A 19,135-nucleotide genomic window follows, 5' to 3' on the forward strand; every position below is an offset into this window, starting at 1 on the left:
GCTCCCAGTCCGGGGGGAGGATTTGCTTGATGCTGAGTTTGCAGACGACACGGGCTTATTTTTGCATGGCCAAGAGGCCAATCTTATTCGGGAAGAGCAGTCGCTCCAGGTTTTTAGTGCAGCTTCGGGAGCATTGATCAATTGGCGCAAGACAGTGGCCTTTTGGATCAGTAGTGCTCCCACTCCGGCATGGAGCCCGGACCCCGGTTTTAGATGGATTCCTCCAGGCACAGCAGTGCGGTATTTGGGATGCCAGATTGGCCTCGATTTGTCACCTGAGCAGCAGATTGCCCCGCTTCTTCTGAGCATTCGGAAGAAGCTATTGTATTGGAGTACAGCTCGACTATCCTTGGCTGGGAGGGTGGTGGTGGCAAATCAGGTGCTGTTAGCGACTATGTGGTACATTACGTCTTGCTGGATTTTCTCGAGCTCTTGCATCAGCCAGGTACAGAGGCTGATCAGGAACTTTCTGTGGTCTAGGCGGGACGGTCAGCCAGCTCGGGCAAAGGTTGCATGGGCAGTTATTACACTTCCGCTGGCTCAGGGCGGTTTGGGCATTATAGATCCAGTCGATCAGAGTAGAGCCTTATTGGGGAAGCTTATTGTTCGGGGGTTGCTTCCAGGCGCTGACCCTTGGAAAGAGCTCCTCTTGCAGCGACTGCAGGCCCGGGCGCCTCCTGCAGGGGGTACTTGGGCACCAGAGATTCGTTGGATCTTCATAGAGATGAGGAGGACAGGCCTCAGTAGAGGATGGGAGGACAGATTTGCTTTGAGTATCCTGAGAGCTTGGGAGCTGCTGAGACCGGGGCTCTCTCAGCGGCCTCCTTCTTGTGTTGAGGAGCGGGCCAGGCAACCGCTCATCTGGAGCCCAGCGGTTCGTACTGAGCAGGGTCATATGCTGGGTTCTCGGCCTCGTCTAGCCTGGGGACCTTTAGCGGCAGGCCCAGCTCGTAGTTTTGGAGACTGGCAGGCTTTCTGCAGTCTACCAGAGGAGACCCAGGTGGAGAGGCTGAGTCACTTCAGAGGGGGGTTGATTATGAGGGATGATATTCAGGAGGCACTTACAGAGGAGTGGTTCACACCTCTCGAGCCAGTGGCCCCACGGTGGATGGGAGCCTTTACACAGTTGGAGATCCTGATTGCTGTCAGAGCTAGCACTGAGGATGGCAGATGCCTCTATTATGAGATTCAGGATGAGGGCAGACTCCAGAGAGTGGAGGTGGAGTCGCCTTTGGTTGCAGAGTGCACCTTTCAGAGGATTCGGGTAGTGGCTGCCGCTTCTCGGAAGTGGCATATTGACCCCGACCCTGCTGACGTGCTCCCGGATTGGCGCATATGGGCATATGCAGCGCGCCCCTTGGCCCGGTTACAGTGGGACCCCGGGGAGTACGAGTGGCATGATCCTTATGCATCCCTTGAGGCCACAGAGATTACCTTTTTCCAGTATACTGTTCGGCTGGGACGGCATATTTTGACGGCGAGGAGGACGGTTTCTCCAGCGACAGCGGGGCATTGGCGATTTTGCAGGGACTATCACAGGAGTTCCTGGAGGATTTCTAGGCTCGGCTCTGGGCTAGTCGACAGGCCCGCAGGATCTCGGCTTTTCAGTGGCTGGTCGCCCACAGGGGCTCAACAGTTGGCACTTGGCTTGTTTACAGCGGTCTTCCGGCGGCCTGCGTCCGATGCGGCCACCCTATGGAGACACAGAGACATTGCCTTTGGGACTGCCCTCAGGCACAGCAGATTTGGCTGCGGATGCTGCGTATTCTGGCCCCCCTCTCTCCGGAGGGTATGTTTACGTGGGGTGCCGCTGCTTGGTCGACTTCGTCAGGGCCTGCTATGGGCTATGAGATGGAGCAGGGCAGTCAGGCCATCAGATTTATTAGGGGCCAGCCTCGCCTGGTTCCGGCACCGGATTTCTCGTCCGCTAGCTGGACACAGGAGAGGGATTTACGATGGGAGCTCCTCAGCAGCCTCACCATCTGGTTCACCTGGAGGGCCCGGTGCTTTACGGCCTTTGAGGGGAGATTAGAGCCACCAGCAGAGACTGTTCGGGGGATTTGGCAGGAGTTGATCCACACCCTGCGAGGACAGTACGACCGCATCCGGGGAGACTCGGATGAGGCGATCTTACGGCGCCAGGCCTTTCACACCACTTGGCGCTGCGGCCCGTTCTACACCCTACACACGGGATCCCCCCGTTGGCACTACAGGCCACCTGTTTGGCTCTTCCCCCCCCCTATTGTATGATTTAGCCGCTCAGTTCTTTAGACTGATGCTTGTATTTTGCAGCACCTAGGGAGAGTCTCCCGGGCTGCCATGATGTATTCACTGCTCTTCTCTCTGTTAGGAGCAGGAGAGATCTCTTTTGTAGCCCTACGGGCGTTTTTTTTTACATAACTAATGAAAGGATCTTTTCTCGGAAAAAAAAAGAAGATCCCGGTATGATACACAAGTGGCAAGGGGGCTGGGGGCCTATTTATATGCCCCCACATCAGCAGTCGGCCTGCTGTAGGGCAGCCCACGACTGTATCAACAGTCGGCCAGCAACAAATGACGCCCACGACTGCATACATCCAGTTGGCCAGCATCCAGAAGTCCACGACTGATGTCTGAGCAGTTGGCCAGCTACTGGTCCTCCAGCCGCCTTAGGGCTGCCTCCCAAGCCACAGAAAAAATGGAAAAAATAGGGAAAAAATGCGGAGAGTGGGAAAAAATGATAAAACACCTCATAAGGGCGGGCACAAAGGCCCTGGTGTATAAAACTGGACAGGAGATGACTTCTAACACCCCCTCTCAGCTCCTGGCTGTGAAACCAACCACTGGGAGGTGGGGTGCCACCTGAGCAAATCCTGAGAGAGCGACTTCGTGAAGAGGTCTACCGTACCGGCGCACTGTCCTCCGTCGAACATAACTCTAGCAAGATGTCATCAGCAACGATCTGTTCACGAACAAAGTGCCTCGGGATGACCATGGGTTCCTCCAGTGGAAGCCCAAACCTGCAAAGCAACCTCTGCATCCGCACCACCTCACAAGCACCATCACAAACAGCCCGGTACTCTGCCTCTGTGCTCGACAAGGCAAAAGATGACTGCTTCTTACTGCTCCGTAAAACTGCTCCTGGGCCTGAAGTAGATCTCCTTGTGTCAAGATCTCCTCCCCAAACTGAGTCACTCCAACCGTGGAGTCGGACTCCATCCAACAATCCCCCTCCTGTGTACAAGAGTCCATGATCCTTCGCATGCCGCAGAAACCACAGGAAACGCAATCCTGCCTCCCAAAGAGTCATCCGCAACCATGAGCTCAACTGCCTCATCAGGAAGCTCCCGTCCAATCTGGTGTCCATCAACCAGATCAATGAACCATTCTGCTCCTGAGTCAAAAAGGCATCACACTGCTCACAAGGATCAACACCTGTTACGGTGCACAAACAAGTCCTGGAAATCTGATGAAGACCACGCAAGGCCTTCTGAAACCTGTCAACCACCCCCTCTGAATCCGGAACCACAAAGCCTGGAGAAACCACCTCCTTCTGCAAGTAATCAGCTGCCACCTGCCTGGCTTTCTGAAAGGTCCCCGTGGAAAGAACATCCTCATCTACTGGAGTTTCTTTGTCCCGAACACGACGAGACATCAGAGCATAAGTGACCTGTTCAGTTTCCTCTGACTCACGAACACAAGAACCACCAACATCAGTACTGGAAAGCTCCTGCCAACTGCTGCCATCTACTGGTAAGCTATCCACCATCTGGTCCCGGAAAGCTTGTACCTGCAGCGTATCCACACTTGAGTGGCCATTACCAGACTGCCACTCATCACAACCCTGAGGACCTGGGAGAGAGAGTGCTGAAAGCTTGTAAACTCCATTCTCCACTCCACCTTCCCAAACCACCTGGCCTGTTGCTTTGTCCCGGTTGCTTTGTCCCGGAGAGCAACAAAATGCTCATCAAACTCCACCCGTATGCCAGTCTTGCAAACCTGATGCACTGACAACAGATGAAAACCAAGTGCCGGAACATACAATACCTGGGAGGAATGCTTCCCCCCTCTGCCATTGGGAACTATCTCCATCCTGCCCTCACTGTGAACTGGGATAGTGGACGTACCCCCAGTAAGAATATGACCAGAAAGCCTGCAGAGATCCTGTAAACCGGAACGGGAAGGAGTCATGTGCCTGGAAGCACCACTATCGAAAATCCACTCCCGAGTATCCCGTTGCGGAGAGTCCTCCAATCTCCTCCCTGCCTGAAGAAAATGAAACATCGGTGTCCATCACCTCCAGGTGCACAAAAGCCGGAGTCTTCATGATTGCTGCTGAGGAATCTTCACCCTTCTCGGTCTTCCGCTTGGGACACTGCCTCCAGTAGTGGCCTTTCTCGCCACAATCATTACAGTTTTTCTCTGCCTTCAGTTTCTCGCGGTCAGCGTCGAACTTCTTCTCAGAAGACTTTTTCGATGAAGCCTTCCCTTTGCCCGAGTTACGGCTTTTCGACCGTTGGCCAGTTAAGGCCTCCGAACCTCCACCCTGAGGAGGGTTCGTGAATCGTTCCTCCTGGTCCAGGACCATGGGCACAAGCTCCTCCCACGTGATGGTGCTGAGCCTGCCACTGGTAATCAAAGACGAGTAAAATGCTGAGTACGAAGAGGACAAATGTGACAGCAACGTGATGGCCATGTCCTCTGACGATATCTCCTTCCCAACCTGAAGAACTTCCTGCTGAAGAGCCTGCAGCTTGTTAATATGCTCCCGCATCGTCGACGACTTTGCAGGGCTCATGACCCGCATCTGTACTTCCAAGGAAATCCTCTTCATGGGCGATACCCTATTGTAAAGAGAGGCCAAATGCTGCCATATACCTCTGGCCAGCGTCATATGCTTTACATGATTGATTACTTGTGGTGTGTAGTTGAGGAAAATAAACGAACGGACCCTGGCGTTGACACGATCCCACATCTGTGTCTGAGCCTCCCTGTCCTTTCGGATCGACGGTAACTCCCCTTCCTCTACTTCCGGCCGTGGAACACCAACAACGACGAAATCAGCGAGGTCGTAAGACTCCAGAACAGATTCCATCATAACCTTCCAATGCCGTAGTTGCTCCCGTCCAACTGACGGTCCACCGGGAACGTGGGGAGTGTCGGGATCTTCACATGTCTCTCGGCCATCTCAAACAGATCTGCCATTGCGGGGATGTACTCTGAATAGGGTGGGTGGGTGGGAACAAAGAAGAACTAAAACCTGCAAGTGGCTGTCCAGCAAATCAACCCGCCTTCCTCTTGCACCTTCTCTTCCCAATCAGCCCAAAATAGTCCACCAATCAGCAACACAGCAGCCCCCCTCTTGCTCACACAAATCCCAAGACCTATCTAGAGCCTAGGGCTCTGATACCATGACAGAATACGCAGCGGAGATGATGACCAGATCTGGGAACACAAGAGCAAAACGCATGCAGAAAAAATACAGCACAAGAGAGAGAGAGAGATGTAGGCGTGTAACTCTGCTCTGATATACACAAGAAGATCCCGGTATGATACACAAGTGGCAAGGGGGCTGGGGGCCTATTTATATGCCCCCACATCAGCAGTCGGCCTGCTGTAGGGCAGCCCACGACTGTATCAACAGTCGGCCAGCAGCAAATGAGGCCCACGACTGCATACATCCAGTCGGCCAGCATCCAGAAGTCCACGACTGATGTGTGAGCAGTCGGCCAGCTACTAGTCCTCCAGCCGCCTCAGGAATGTCCCCCAAGCCACAGAAAAAATGGGAAAAATAGGGGAAAAATGCGGAGAGTGGGGAAAAATGATAAAACACCTCATAAGGGCGGGCACACCCACAACAAAGGCCCTGGTGTATAAAACTGGACAGGAGATGACTTCTAAAACAGAGAGGCCATAACAAGGGCAAAGGGAAGGCTTCACCGGAGAAGTCTTCTGAGAAGAAGTCCGACGTTGACCGCGAGAAACTGAAGGCAGAGAGGACCTGTAATGATTGTGGCAAGAAAGGCCACTATTGAAAACAGTGTCCCAAGCGGAACACCGAGAAGGGTGAAGAATCCTTAGCAGCAATCGTGAAGACTCCAACTTTTGTGCACCTGGAGGTGATGGACACCGATGTTTCATTTTCTTCAGGCAGGGAGGAGGTTGGAGGACTCGCCGCTACGGATACTCGGGAGTGGATTCTAGACAGTGGTGCTTCCAGGCACATGACTCCTTCCCGTTCAGATTTACAAGATCTCTGCAGGTATTCTCATCACATTCTTACTGGGGATACATCCACTATCCCAGTTCACAATGAGGGCAAGTTGGAGATAGTTCCCGATGGCAGAGGGGGGAAGCATTCCTCCCAGGTGTTGTATGTTCCATCCCTTGGTTTTCATCTATTGTCAGTGCATCAGGTCTGCAAGACTGGCGTACAGGTGGAGTTTGATGAGCAGCACTCTCTCTCCCAAGTCCTCAGTTTTGTGATAAGTGGCAGTCTGGTAATGGCCACTTAAGTGTGGATACGCTGCAGGTGCAGGCTTTCCGGGACCAAATGGAGGATAGCTTGCCAGTTGATGGCAACAGTTGGTAGGAACTTTCCAGTACAGATGTTGGTAGTTCTTGTGTTCGTCAGCCAGAGGAAACTTTACAAGTAACTTATGCTCTAATGTCTCGTAGTATTCGGGACAAAGAAACTCCTGTAGATGAGGAAGTTCTTTCCACGGGGACCTATTGGAAAGCCAAGCAGGTGGCAGTTGATTACTTGCAGAAGGAGGTGGATGTTGCACATTCTCCAGGCTTTGTGGTTCCAGATTAAGAGGGTGGTTTACAGGTTTTCGAAGGCCTTGAGTGGTCTTCAGCAAGTTTCCAGGACTTGGCATCCCACCGTAACAGGTGTTGATCCTTGTGAGCAGTATGATGCCTCTTCGACTCGGAAGCAGAATGGTTCATTGATTTGGTTGATTGATACCAAATTGGACGGGAGCTTCCTGATGAGGCTGTTGCGCTCATGGTTGCATATGACTCTTTGGGAGGCAGGATTGCATAGCTTGTGGTTTCTGCAGCATGCGAAGGATCTTGGTCTCTTTTACACACGAGGGGGATTGATGGATGGAGTTCGACTCCACGGTTGGAGTGACTCAGATTGGGGAGGAGATCCAGACACGAGGAGATCTACTTCAGGCTCAAGAGCAGTTTATGGAGCAGTAAGAGGCAGTCATCTTTTGCCTTGTCGTCGACAGAGGCAGAGTACTGGGCTGTTTGTGGTGCTGCTTCTGAGGTGGTGAGGTTGCAAAGGTTGCATGGCAGGATTGGGTTTCCACTGGTGGAATCCACGGTCATCCAAGGGCACTTTGTTCGTGAAAAGATTGTTACTGATGACATCTTGCTAGAGTTATGTTCGACGGAGGACACTACGGTGGACCTCTTCACGAGGCGTTGCTCCGGCGGCACTCCAGCTCCTTGGGGATCGTTTCACAGCCAGGAGCTGAGAGGGGGTGTTAGAAGTCATCTCCTGTCTATACCTATTTATCAGGGCCTCTATTGTGGGTGTGCCCGCTCTTTTAGGTGTTTTCTCATTTTTCCTCACTCTCCGCATTTTTCCCCTATTTTTTCCATTTTTTCTGTGGCTTGGGGGACATTCCTGAGCTGGCAGGCGCATCCATCTTCTGGCCGACTGTACCCGACTACAATTCGGATCTGGCCGACTCATGATAGCTGGCCGACTGGTCTATATGGCTGGTCGTGGAGGTTTTGTGCCTATTGGCTGCCTCTGGAGGCAGCCAATAGGCACAAAACCCCAGAGGCAGCCAATAGGCACAAAACCTCCACGACCAGCCATATAGACCAGTCGGCCAGCTATCATGAGTCGGCCAGATCCGAATTAGTCGGGTACAGTCGGCCAGAAGATGGATGCGCCTGCCAGCTCAGGAATGTCCCCCAAGCCACATAAAAATAGGGGAAAAATGCGGAGAGTGAGGAAAAATGAGAAAACACCTCATAAGGGCGGGCACACCCACAACAAAGGCCCTGGTGTATAAAACTGGACAGGAGATGACTTCTAAAACAGAGAGGCCATAACAAGGGCAAAGGGAAGGCTTCACCGGAGAAGTCTTCCGAGAAGAAGTCCGACGTTGACCGCGAGAAACTGAAGGCAGAGAGGACCTGTAATGATTGTGGCAAGAAAGGCCACTATTGGAGACAGTGTCCCAAGCGGAACACCGAGAAGGGTGAAGAATCCTTAGCAGCAATCGTGAAGACTCCAACTTTTGTGCACCTGGAGGTGATGGACACCGATGTTTCATTTTCTTCAGGCAGGGAGGAGGTTGGAGGACTCGCCGCTACGGATACTCGGGAGTGGATTCTAGACAGTGGTGCTTCCAGGCACATGACCCCTTCCCGTTCAGATTTACAGGATCTCTGCAGGTATTCTCGTCACATTCTTACTGGGGATACATCCACTATCCCAGTTCACAATGAGGGCAAGTTGGAGATAGTTCCCAATGGCAGAGGGGGGAAGCATTCCTCCCAGGTGTTGTATGTTCCATCCCTTGGTTTTCATCTATTGTCAGTGCATCAGGTCTGCAAGACTGGCGTACAGGTGGAGTTTGATGAGCAGCACTCTCTCTCCCAAGTCCTCAGTTTTGTGATAAGTGGCAGTCTGGTAATGGCCACTTAAGTGTGGATACGCTGCAGGTGCAGGCTTTCCGGGACCAAATGGAGGATAGCTTGCCAGTTGATGGCAACAGTTGGTAGGAACTTTCCAGTACAGATGTTGGTAGTTCTTGTGTTCGTCAGCCAGAGGAAACTTTACAAGTAACTTATGCTCTAATGTCTCGTAGTATTCGGGACAAAGAAACTCCTGTAGATGAGGAAGTTCTTTCCACGGGGACCTATTGGAAAGCCAAGCAGGTGGCAGTTGATTACTTGCAGAAGGAGGTGGATGTTGCACATTCTCCAGGCTTTGTGGTTCCAGATTAAGAGGGTGGTTTACAGGTTTTCGAAGGCCTTGAGTGGTCTTCAGCAGGTTTCCAGGACTTGGCATCCCACCGTAACAGGTGTTGATCCTTGTGAGCAGTATGATGCCTCTTCGACTCGGAAGCAGAATGGTTCATTGATTTGGTTGATTGATACCAAATTGGACAGGAGCTTCCTGATGAGGCTGTTGCGCTCATGGTTGCATATGACTCTTTGGGAGGCAGGATTGCATAGCTTGTGGTTTCTGCAGCATGCGAAGGATCTTGGTCTCTTTTACACACGAGGGGGATTGATGGATGGAGTTCGACTCCACGGTTGGAGTGACTCAGATTGGGGAGGAGATCCAGACACGAGGAGATCTACTTCAGGCTCAAGAGCAGTTTATGGAGCAGTAAGAGGCAGTCATCTTTTGCCTTGTCGTCGACAGAGGCAAAGTACCGGGCTGTTTGTGGTGCTGCTTCTGAGGTGGTGAGGTTGCAAAGGTTGCATGGCAGGATTGGGTTTCCACTGGTGGAATCCACGGTCATCCAAGGGCACTTTGTTCGTGAAAAGATTGTTACTGATGACATCTTGCTAGAGTTATGTTCGACGGAGGACACTACGGTGGACCTCTTCACGAGGCGTTGCTCCGACGGCACTCCAGCTCCTTGGGGATCGTTTCACAGCCAGGAGCTGAGAGGGGGTGTTAGAAGTCATCTCCTGTCTATACCTATTTATCAGGGCCTATATTGTGGGTGTGCCCGCTCTTTTAGGTGTTTTCTCATTTTTCCTCACTCCCCGTATTTTTCCCCCATTTTTTTCCATTTTTCTGTGGCTTGGGGGACATTCCTGAGCTGGCAGGCGCATCCATCTTCTGGCCGACTGTACCCGACTACAATTCGGATCTGGCCGACTCATGATAGCTGGCCGACTGGTCTATATGGCTGGTCGTGGAGGTTTTGTGCCTATTGGCTGCCTCTGGAGCAGGCTGACTGCTGTTTAGGGGCCATATAAAATGGCCCCATAGCCCCTTGCCACATTTGTCTTGTAGTGTGTTGTATTCGGGATCTTCTTGTGTATATAGAGCAGAGTTACACACGTATCTCTCTACTTCTCTTGTGCTGTTTATTTTCTGCACTGTTCTTGCTCTAGTGTTTCCAGATTTTGTCATCATCTCCGCTGCGTATTCTGACAACATGATCTTAGGAATCCAATGGTTTCGTCAATATAAGCCTATTCCCGATTGGGGACAGGACACTTTTACTATTTGTAAAGATTTTCCTGAGCCCGTCATGATTCGTGGGGATAGAAGCATTCTTGGCATCCCATTGATTTCGCACCTGCAGGCCCGACGAGCTATCCGCAAGGGAGCGGAAGGGGCACTACTTTATGTTCGTGCTCTGACAGCCTCTACCTCATTGGTAGCACCTATCTCATCTTCAGTCCCACAATTAGTAGACCTCCTGTCTCGACATCAGGACATTATGCTTAGGGACGATCTTCCACCCAGTCTCCCTCCATCACATCCTGAGTTGGTCCCTGGATCAGAACCTCCTAGCAGGTTCCCCTATCGTCTTTCCAAGACTTTAGAGGGCGAGCTAGAAAGACAGTTATCTAAGCTCCTCCGAGCCGGATTCGTTCGGCCTTCTTCCTCACCATTTGTTGCACCCATCCTATTTGTCCAAAAGAAGGACAAGTCTGCAAGCCTTTGTATAGACTACAGGGCATTGAATAAACTCACCATTAAGAATAAGTTTCCTATGCCAAGGATTGAGTACATTTTGGAGCGTTTAGACGGTGCAAAATTTTTCACTAAGATCGACCTCTAGAGTGGTTACCATCAGGTCCGCATTTTCGAAGCTGACATTCCAAAAACAGCTTTCCAGACAGAGCGTGGTCACTGCGAGTCCGTAGTCATGCCTTCTGGGCTTACCAATGCACCCGCAACCTTCAATAAAATGATGTCCAAGATTTTTGCGGTCCTCATTGGTAAGTGTGCACTGTGTCTTCATCTTTCTTGATGACATACTTGTATTCTCAGCCACTGCGGAGCAGCATGAGAAAGATGTGGAGAAAGTCTTGCAACTTTTGCAAGATAATGGGCTCTACATAAACGCCAAAAAGTCTATCTTCGGCGTTAAAGAGGTTCAATACTTGGGCTATGTCATCAGTTCCAATGGGATTCGATTGGACCCCTCAAAGGTTCAAGAGATCTTGGATTGGGACATCCCTCAGACCACCCAAGAAATCCGTTCTTTCGTAGGTCTTTGTCAAGCCTACAGCACCCATGTTCACCAGTTTTCCAACCTTGCAGCACCTCTCACCGACTTGCTCGAGGGGGTGAAGACTCGTAGACAAAAAGTCTCAGTCACAGGCAAGGCACTTGATGCATGCCGTGCACTCCAGAAAGCTGCCTCGGAAGAGCCTGTTTTGAAGTTAGAATCTTGGAATGAGTCTTTTGAGGTCATTACCGATGCAAGCAATGTAGCCATAGGTGCAATTCTCCAGGAGGACAATAGACCCGTGGCCTACTACAGTAGAAAGTTGAATGTCACCAAAAAGAATTATTCGGTTTATGACAAAGAGCTTTTGGGTGTGATCACAGCGCTCAAACATTGGAAGCCTTTCCTTTATGGACAGGTCTTCACAGTCAAAAAAGACCACCAAGCACTTAAGTGGCTTCAAACCATGCCAAGTGCCCAGTGGAGTGATCGGCAAGTGTCATATGCAAAGGTTTTGCCCATGGACATGTCCTGAACCTAGTCCTGAAGGGGCAGCCAGAAAAAGAGATTAGAACCAGGGATTTTGGAGCATGAAGTGCAGATTTGGCAAGTGTTGGACTAGGAGAAGGACAAGGAAGACATGTCGGCTGCAAGGTGTGCTCTCGGCTGCAAGAAGGGCAGGTCGTGAGGAGACTTTGCAATATATGTCCAGTCGGCTGGCCAACCAGCAGTCAGCCAACTCTCTATTATGTCCAAAGGCCTATTTAAGACACTCATTGCTCGTTGTGTTTTTCATTCAGCCCCTTGTTGGCTGGGTCTTAGAACTAGGAGTTTGTTTAGGTATTTTACTACCTTTTCAAGGCAGCCCATGGCTGCAAGGATTTATGTACCTTTTTGTACCATATGAAGATACTGAATTTCCAGCCATCTCTCTCTCTCTCCTCTCCCTTGTATCTGTGTTTTTGCATCAGCATGTTCTAAGTGGTGTTTAGGGCTGAAAGAAGACTCTCAGAGCTTCCACATGTAACATTGGTATGAGAGCTTCCGCATGTAACATTGGTACTAGAGCATCAGGCTCAGCAAGGCTAAACCCTAATTCAATCCCATATGAAGGTGTACAGGTCCAAGGTACTGGAAAGTTCACAAGTAGGAAGCCCAAGGCAAGGAACACAAGACCGGGAAGAGCTCCCAGGAGGTTGGTTGGTGGTGTTCCACAAAGCCCAAAGGGGATGGCAGTCCTGTGAGCCAGGAAAGGCTTTCGGGCAACAGTTCCAAGGGAGGATGATCCTCCAAGGGGTGGAGTGAGAGTGCCAAACTCATTTCTCAGGAATGAAGACCAAGACGGTGTTCAAAGACAGGGCCGGAATGGATTGGGGACTGGATGGAACAGATGGATAGATCTTATTCAGAGTTTGAGTGCTTTTGGAGACCAGGCTGGGTTTTCAGTGAAAAGGGTTGCCAGAGATGGATGGGATGACAGAGGGACTCCGGGAACAGAATGGGATGATGACAGTCATCCAAGAACCGGTTGGAATCCCGTCATCAAGTTTAGCAGAGGGGGATGTCATGTGCAAAGGTTTTGCCCATGGACATGTCTCCTAAAGGGGCAACCAGAAAAAGAGATTAGAACCATGGATTTTGGAGCATGAAGTGCAGATTTGGCAAGTGTTGGACTAGGAGAAGGACAAGGAAGACCTGTCGGCTGCAAGGTGTGCTGTCGGCTACAAGAAGGGCAGGTCATGAGAGGAGACTTTGCAATATATGTCTAGTCGGCTGGCTGACCAGCAGTCAGCCAGCTCTCTATTATGTCCAAAGGCCTATTTAAGGCACTCATTGCTCGTTGTGTTTTTCATTCAGCCCCTTGTTGGCTGGGTCTTAGAACTAGGAGTTTGTTTAGGTATTTTACTACCTTTTCAAGACAGCCCATGGCTGCAAGGATTTATGTACCTTTTTGTACCATATGAACATACTGAATTTCCAGCCATCTCTCTCTCTCTCCTCTCCCTTCTATCTACGTTTTTGCATCAGCATGTTCTAAGTGGTGTTTAGGGCTGAAAGAAGACTCTCAGAGCTTCCGCATGTAACATTGGTATCAGAGCTTCCGCATGTAAACCCTGATTCAGTCCCATATGAAGGTGTACAAGTCCAAGGTACTGGAAAGTGCACAAGTAGGAAGCCCAAGGTGTACAGGTCCAAGGTACTGGAAAGTGCACAAGTAGGAAGCCCAAGGCAAGGAACACAAGACCGGGAAGAGCTCCCACGAGGTTGGTCGGTGGTGTTCCACAAAGCCCAAAGGGGATGGCAGTCCTGTGAGCCAGGAAAGGCTTTCGGGCAATGGTTCCAAGGGAGGATGATCCTCCAAGGGGTGGAGTGAGAGTGCCAGACTCATTTCTCAGGAATGAAGACCAAGACGGTGTTCAGAGACAGGGCCGGAACAGATTGGGGACTGGATGGAATAGATGCATAGATCTTATTCAGCGTTTGAGTGGTTTTGGAGACCGGGCCGGGTTTTCAGTGAAAAGGGTTGCCAGAGATGGATGGGATGACAGAGGGACTCCGGGAACAGAAGGGGAAGGTTGGAATCCCGTCATCAAGTTTAGCAGAGGGGGATGTCATGTGCAAAGGTTTTGCCCATGGACATGTCCTAAAGCTAGTCCGGAAGGTGCAACCAGAAAAAAAGATTAGAACCAAGGATTTTGGAGCATGAAGTGCAGATGTGGCGAGTGTTGGACTAGGAGAAGAACAAGGAAGACCTGTCGGCTGCAAGGTATGTTGTTGGCTACAAGAAGGGCAGGTCATGAGGAGACTTTGCAATAGTACCAGACTCATTTCTCAGGAATGAAGACCAAGACGGTGTTCAGAGACAGGGCCGGAATGGATTGGGGACTGGATGGAACAGATGCATAGATCTTATTCAGAGTTTAGTGGTTTTGGAGACCGGGCCGGGTTTTCAGTGAACAGGGTTGCCAGAGATGGATGGGATGACAGAGGGACTCCGGGAACAGAATGGGATGATGACAATCATCCAAGAACAAGTTGGAATCCCGTCATCAAGTTTAGTAGAGGGGGATGTCATGTGCAAAGGTTTTGCCCATGGACATGTCCTGAAGCTAGTCCTGAAGGGGCAACCAGAAAAAGAGATTAGAACCAAGGATTTTGGAGTATGAAGTGCAGATTTGGCAAGTGTTGGACTAGGAGAAGAACAAGGAAGACCTGTCGGCTGCAAGGTGTGCTGTCGGCTACAAGAAGGGCAGGTCATGAGGAGACTTTGCAATATATGTCTAGTCGGCTGGCCAACCAGCAGTCAGCCAGCTCTCTATTATGTCCAAAGGCCTATTTAAGGCACTCATTGCTCATTGTGTTTTTCATTCAGCCCCTTGTTGGTTGGGTCTTAGAACTAGGAGTTTGTTTAGGTATTTTACTACCTTTTCAAGGCAGCCCATGGCTGCAAGGATTTATGTACCTTTTTGTACCATATGAGGATACTGAATTTCCAGCCATCTCTCTCTCTCTCTCCTCTCCCCTTCTGTCTACGTTTTTGCATCAGCATGTTCTTAGTGGTGTTTAGGGCTGAAAGAAGACTCTCAGAGCTTCCGCATGTAACCTTCAGGTGGAGTCAACTCTTCCAACAATTTGGAGGACTGATCGAGTACATCCCTCTAAAGAAAGGGTTCAACAAAGTGAATATCGCATGAAATCACCAAGGATCGTACTGGACTTGGGATCAAATTTGGATCTGTCACCAATAAAAGCCTCCTCTTGAGTCATATGAGAAACCGCCTTTGTAGGAGAATGGTTGATGATGTAAACAGCAATGTTCACAGCTTCTCCCCAAAAAGAGGGCAAAAGATCAGAAGAAGAAAGCATGCTACAGACCATCTCCTAAACAATCATGTTCTTGCGTTCAACCACACCATTCTACTGAGAGAGTGAGGTGTAGAAAATTGATGGCTTATACCTTTCTGTGAGCAAAAATTATGGAAGGCTTTGGAGAAGAATTCTTCTCCATTGTCGTAGCGGACTTGTCTAACCTTCTATGTGGTCGTAGTCTCAACCAAAGACAAAGCTTGAGATTTTTCTGCCAAGAGATAAACCCAAACTTTGCGTACATAATCACCAATAATAAGCATAAAGCACTTGGCTCCTCCTAGGGTACTAAACCCACATGAAGCCGCACAAGTTCATATGAATGAGCTCCAGAATATAAGAAGCCCGACGAGTAGTCTCGTGAGGAAAGGCATCTCGGTGTTGCTGTAACACGCAGAAGCTCTCGGTGTCTTCTTTCAGCCCTAAACACTACTAGAAACATGCTGATGCAAAACGCAGACATAAAGAGAGTAGAGAGAGAGAGATATGCTGGAAATTCAGTATATTCTAATGGTACAAAAAGGTACCTAAATCTGCAACCCTAGGCTGCCTTCATACAAAAGGTGATAGACACCAAAATCTGTCCTAGTACTTGATCCACTCCATAAGGGAGAGAATGATTTACTCAATGAGCATCCTTGCCTTTTATAGGCTCTTGAACAAATAGATGAGCTGGCCGACTACTGGTCGGCCAGCCGACTACTGGTCGGCCAGCCGACCGGCAATAAAATCCCATAAATGTGATGCGCCCTGCAGCCGCCTCAATCTGGTCCAGCCGACAGCCATCTCTTGCAACCGACAGTCCCCTCTTGCAGCCGCCTGGTCATCCTGGTCCCCTCTAGCCAAATCAGCACTTGATGCTCCAAAATCCTAGCTTTAATGGTCTTTTTCTCGGCTGCCCCTTCTGGATTAGCCCTGAGAATGTCCATGAGCATGTCATGCACATGACATCCCCCTCTGCTAAACTTGATGACGGGAATCCAACCTGTTCTTGGATGACTTTCATCATCCCAATCCTTTTTCCGAAGTCCCTCTGTCATGCATCCATCCCTGGCAACCCTTTTCTCTGAAATCCCGCCCCGGTCTCCAAACCACTCTGACTCTGAATAAGATCTATGCATCTGTTCCCTCCAGTCCCCAATCCGTTCCTGCCCTAACTCTGAACACTATCTTGGTCTTCATTCCTCAAAAATGAGTTTGGCACTCTTACATCACCCCTTGGAGGATAATCCTCCCTTGGGACCGTTGCCCGAGAACCTATCTGGCTCACAGGACTGCCATCCCCTCTGGCTTTGTGGAGCACCACCAACAAACCTCCTGGGAGCTCTTCCCGTTCCTTTGTTCCTTGCCTTGGGTTCGTATCCGTGTGCTTTCCTGTACCTTGAACCTGTACACCATCATATGGGACTGAATCAATGTTTAGCTTTGCTGAGCCTAATGCTCTGATACCAATGTAACACGCGAAAGCTCTGGGTGTCTTCTTTCAACCCTAAACACTACTAGAAACATGCTGATGCAAAACGCAAACATGAAGAGAGAGTAGAGAGAGAGAGAGAGAGAGATGCTGGAAATTCAGTATATTCTAATGGTACAAAAAGATACCTAAATCTACAACCCTAGGCTGCCTTCATACAAAAGGTGATAGACACCAAAATCTGTCCTAGTACTTGATCCACTCCACAAGGGAGAGAATGATCTACTCAATGAGCATCCTTGCCTTTTATAGGCTCTTGAACAAATAGATGAGCTGGCCGACTACTGGTCGGCCAGCCGACTGCTGGCAGTAAAATCCCATAAATGTGATGCGTCCTACAGCCGCCTCAATATGGTCCAACCGACAGCCATCTCTTGCAGCCGACAGTCCCCTCTTGCAGCCGCCTGGTCATCCTGGTCCCCTCTAGCCAAATCAGCACTTGATGCTCCAAAATCCTAGCTTTAATGGTCTTTTTCTCGGTTGCCCCTTCTGGATTAGCCCTAAGAATGTCCATGAGCATGTCATGCACATGACAGTTGCTTGCCATGAAGACGAGCCACACAAGTGGAGTGGGAGGGTTTCAGTGGTGAAAGACCCTCGACCATCTGCTGAGAAGAAAGCAACTACAGAGAAGTATAATTCAGATGTTCGAAGCACGCATGCAATTTAGGAGAGCTGCAGTATTTCTTGGATATAGAGGTGGTGAGATCACCTCATGGCATTTTATTGTTACAAAGGCAGTATGGCTTGGACATGTTCTCAAGTATGGTATGACAAGCTATAAGCCTATTTCAATGCTATTGGAGTACAACACAAAGCTTTCTGTAGATATAGGTGAGCTTTTGAAGGACCCCACTATGTACATGCGTATAGTGGGTAGCTTGATCTACATGACCATTACTAGGTCAGATTTGAGCTCTGTTGTTGGACTTGTGAGTCGGTTTATGCAAACCTCCATGAAGCCACACTTGGTTTGTGGCTAGACGGATTCTCGGGTACATAAAGTCCACAATTGATTATGGACTTTTCTATGAGGCTTGCACAAAGATACAACTACCAAAGATACAGCTACATGGGTACACAGATGTTGATTGGGCTCGTAGTGTTGCAAATAGATAGAAGATCTACCAATGGCTTTATGCGCATTCTCTTTAAAATATGTCATTGAACATGTTCATATTGTGCCCGATAAAAATCCCAACCATTGGTGCAACCTTGGGCACTCCTTGGCACCTATTGGACCACCAAATCTGCTCCAATCTGCCCATATTCAGCTTCTAAATTTACCCTTTAGGCGGTTGAAAGTAAGATGCATGTCCACATGGCACCGGATTAAGGTGTGCATGTGACATTCTATATCTTGCTCCTCACCTTACTCATCTTCCCAGTATAGCCCAAGCATAGTTACCGGGTGTTTCCTAAACCATGTTTCCAGAACATTTCCTACATATCCTAGAAGTTCCCTAATATTTCCTAAGAGGAGGAGGGGGGAAGGGGGGAGGGAGGGGGGAGGGTGTTCAGTCCCAAAAAGACCTTTATATGCATTCTTTGGATACCACAAAGCCCCCTAGCCATTTGTTGTCTCTCCCAAAACTGTGTAGCCCTCTGAATATTGGGAAAGAGTCGGAAGCTTTGCAAAACGGTCACAAGCTTACACGCTTGGATATGGGATTACTAGCTTCCACAAGTCACCATGTGAGGCGGCGGCCGCACGTACACCCTACAACCCCCCAGAAGCACAGCCACCAATGGAGCCTTTGGTCGAATGGTGAGCTTAGCCATACACACCAGAGCCCCTATAGTCACGCATGCACCTTGTCCTATGCCCACAACCTCCTAACCTATCATGCCGCTGCAATTGCTGCAACCAGGTTTTTCAATGTGATGAGGCTCCCACAGGCAGTGCAGCATGCTTTACAGCAGACGTCGATAGCAAAACAGGATGCAGCAGCAGGTGGCCAATATGGCTCTGATACCACTTGTTGGAAATCAAGCCACATACAACACAGTCCCCTAACCGCTCTTCATTTCTCCCAATACCATCACCATGATGTAGACTCCTAGGTTGCGACATGTACGACAGGTTTTTCAATGTGAGGAGGCTCCCACAGGCAGTGCAGCATGCTTTACAGAAGACGTCGATAGCGAAACAGGATGCAGCAGCAGGTGGCCAACATGGCTGTGATAGCACCTGTTGGAAATCGAGCCACATACAACACAGTTCCCTAACCGCTCTATACCATCACCATGATGTAGACTCGCGACATGTACGACATCGGCATGTTTCTGAGAAAAGCATCTGGAGGGTTCTAAATTGAAGTGAACCTTCCACGCTTGTAGAGGAACACGATAAACCCTTGTTTGTGAGAAATTTTTTATTTGAAGCTTTCATCTCACCCGGCATCTTAGATTTCCAAAGAAATCATAAATGCTGCAAATGCATACGACTTCCTTGCTCAATGCATGTATGCGAGGTCGTCCTCAGCTCTTCATTCTCCATTGAATTGTAATCATGTGTTAATACATGACACGTACCTTCATGCAGTCGGATTCGCTGAGGCACTTCACTAGCTCCATAGCTACGCCCTTGCATGACTTCGCCATGGTACTATGTCTACGAAGACATTCAATTTATACA

At 49.7% G+C, this 19,135-nt stretch overlaps 1 protein-coding gene across 1 annotated transcript in view; it reads right to left on the reverse strand.

Moving 5' to 3' along the window:
- Positions 1-19,135, reverse strand: part of LOC147639176 (cytochrome C oxidase assembly factor) — a 48,774-nt gene that overhangs the window by 29,584 nt on the left and 55 nt on the right. The window contains exon 1 of the mRNA XM_086788089.1: positions 19,033-19,135. This exon is cut by the window's right edge and continues 55 nt beyond it. Within this exon, the coding sequence (XP_086644215.1) occupies positions 19,033-19,101 (69 nt within the window). The 5' untranslated portion in view covers positions 19,102-19,135. The remainder of the gene's footprint in view (positions 1-19,032) is intronic.

The sequence above is a fragment of the Cibotium barometz genome, chromosome 4, assembly GCF_041138505.1.
Source record: "Cibotium barometz isolate CiBa-2024 chromosome 4, ASM4113850v1, whole genome shotgun sequence".
NCBI lineage: Eukaryota > Viridiplantae > Streptophyta > Polypodiopsida > Cyatheales > Cibotiaceae > Cibotium > Cibotium barometz.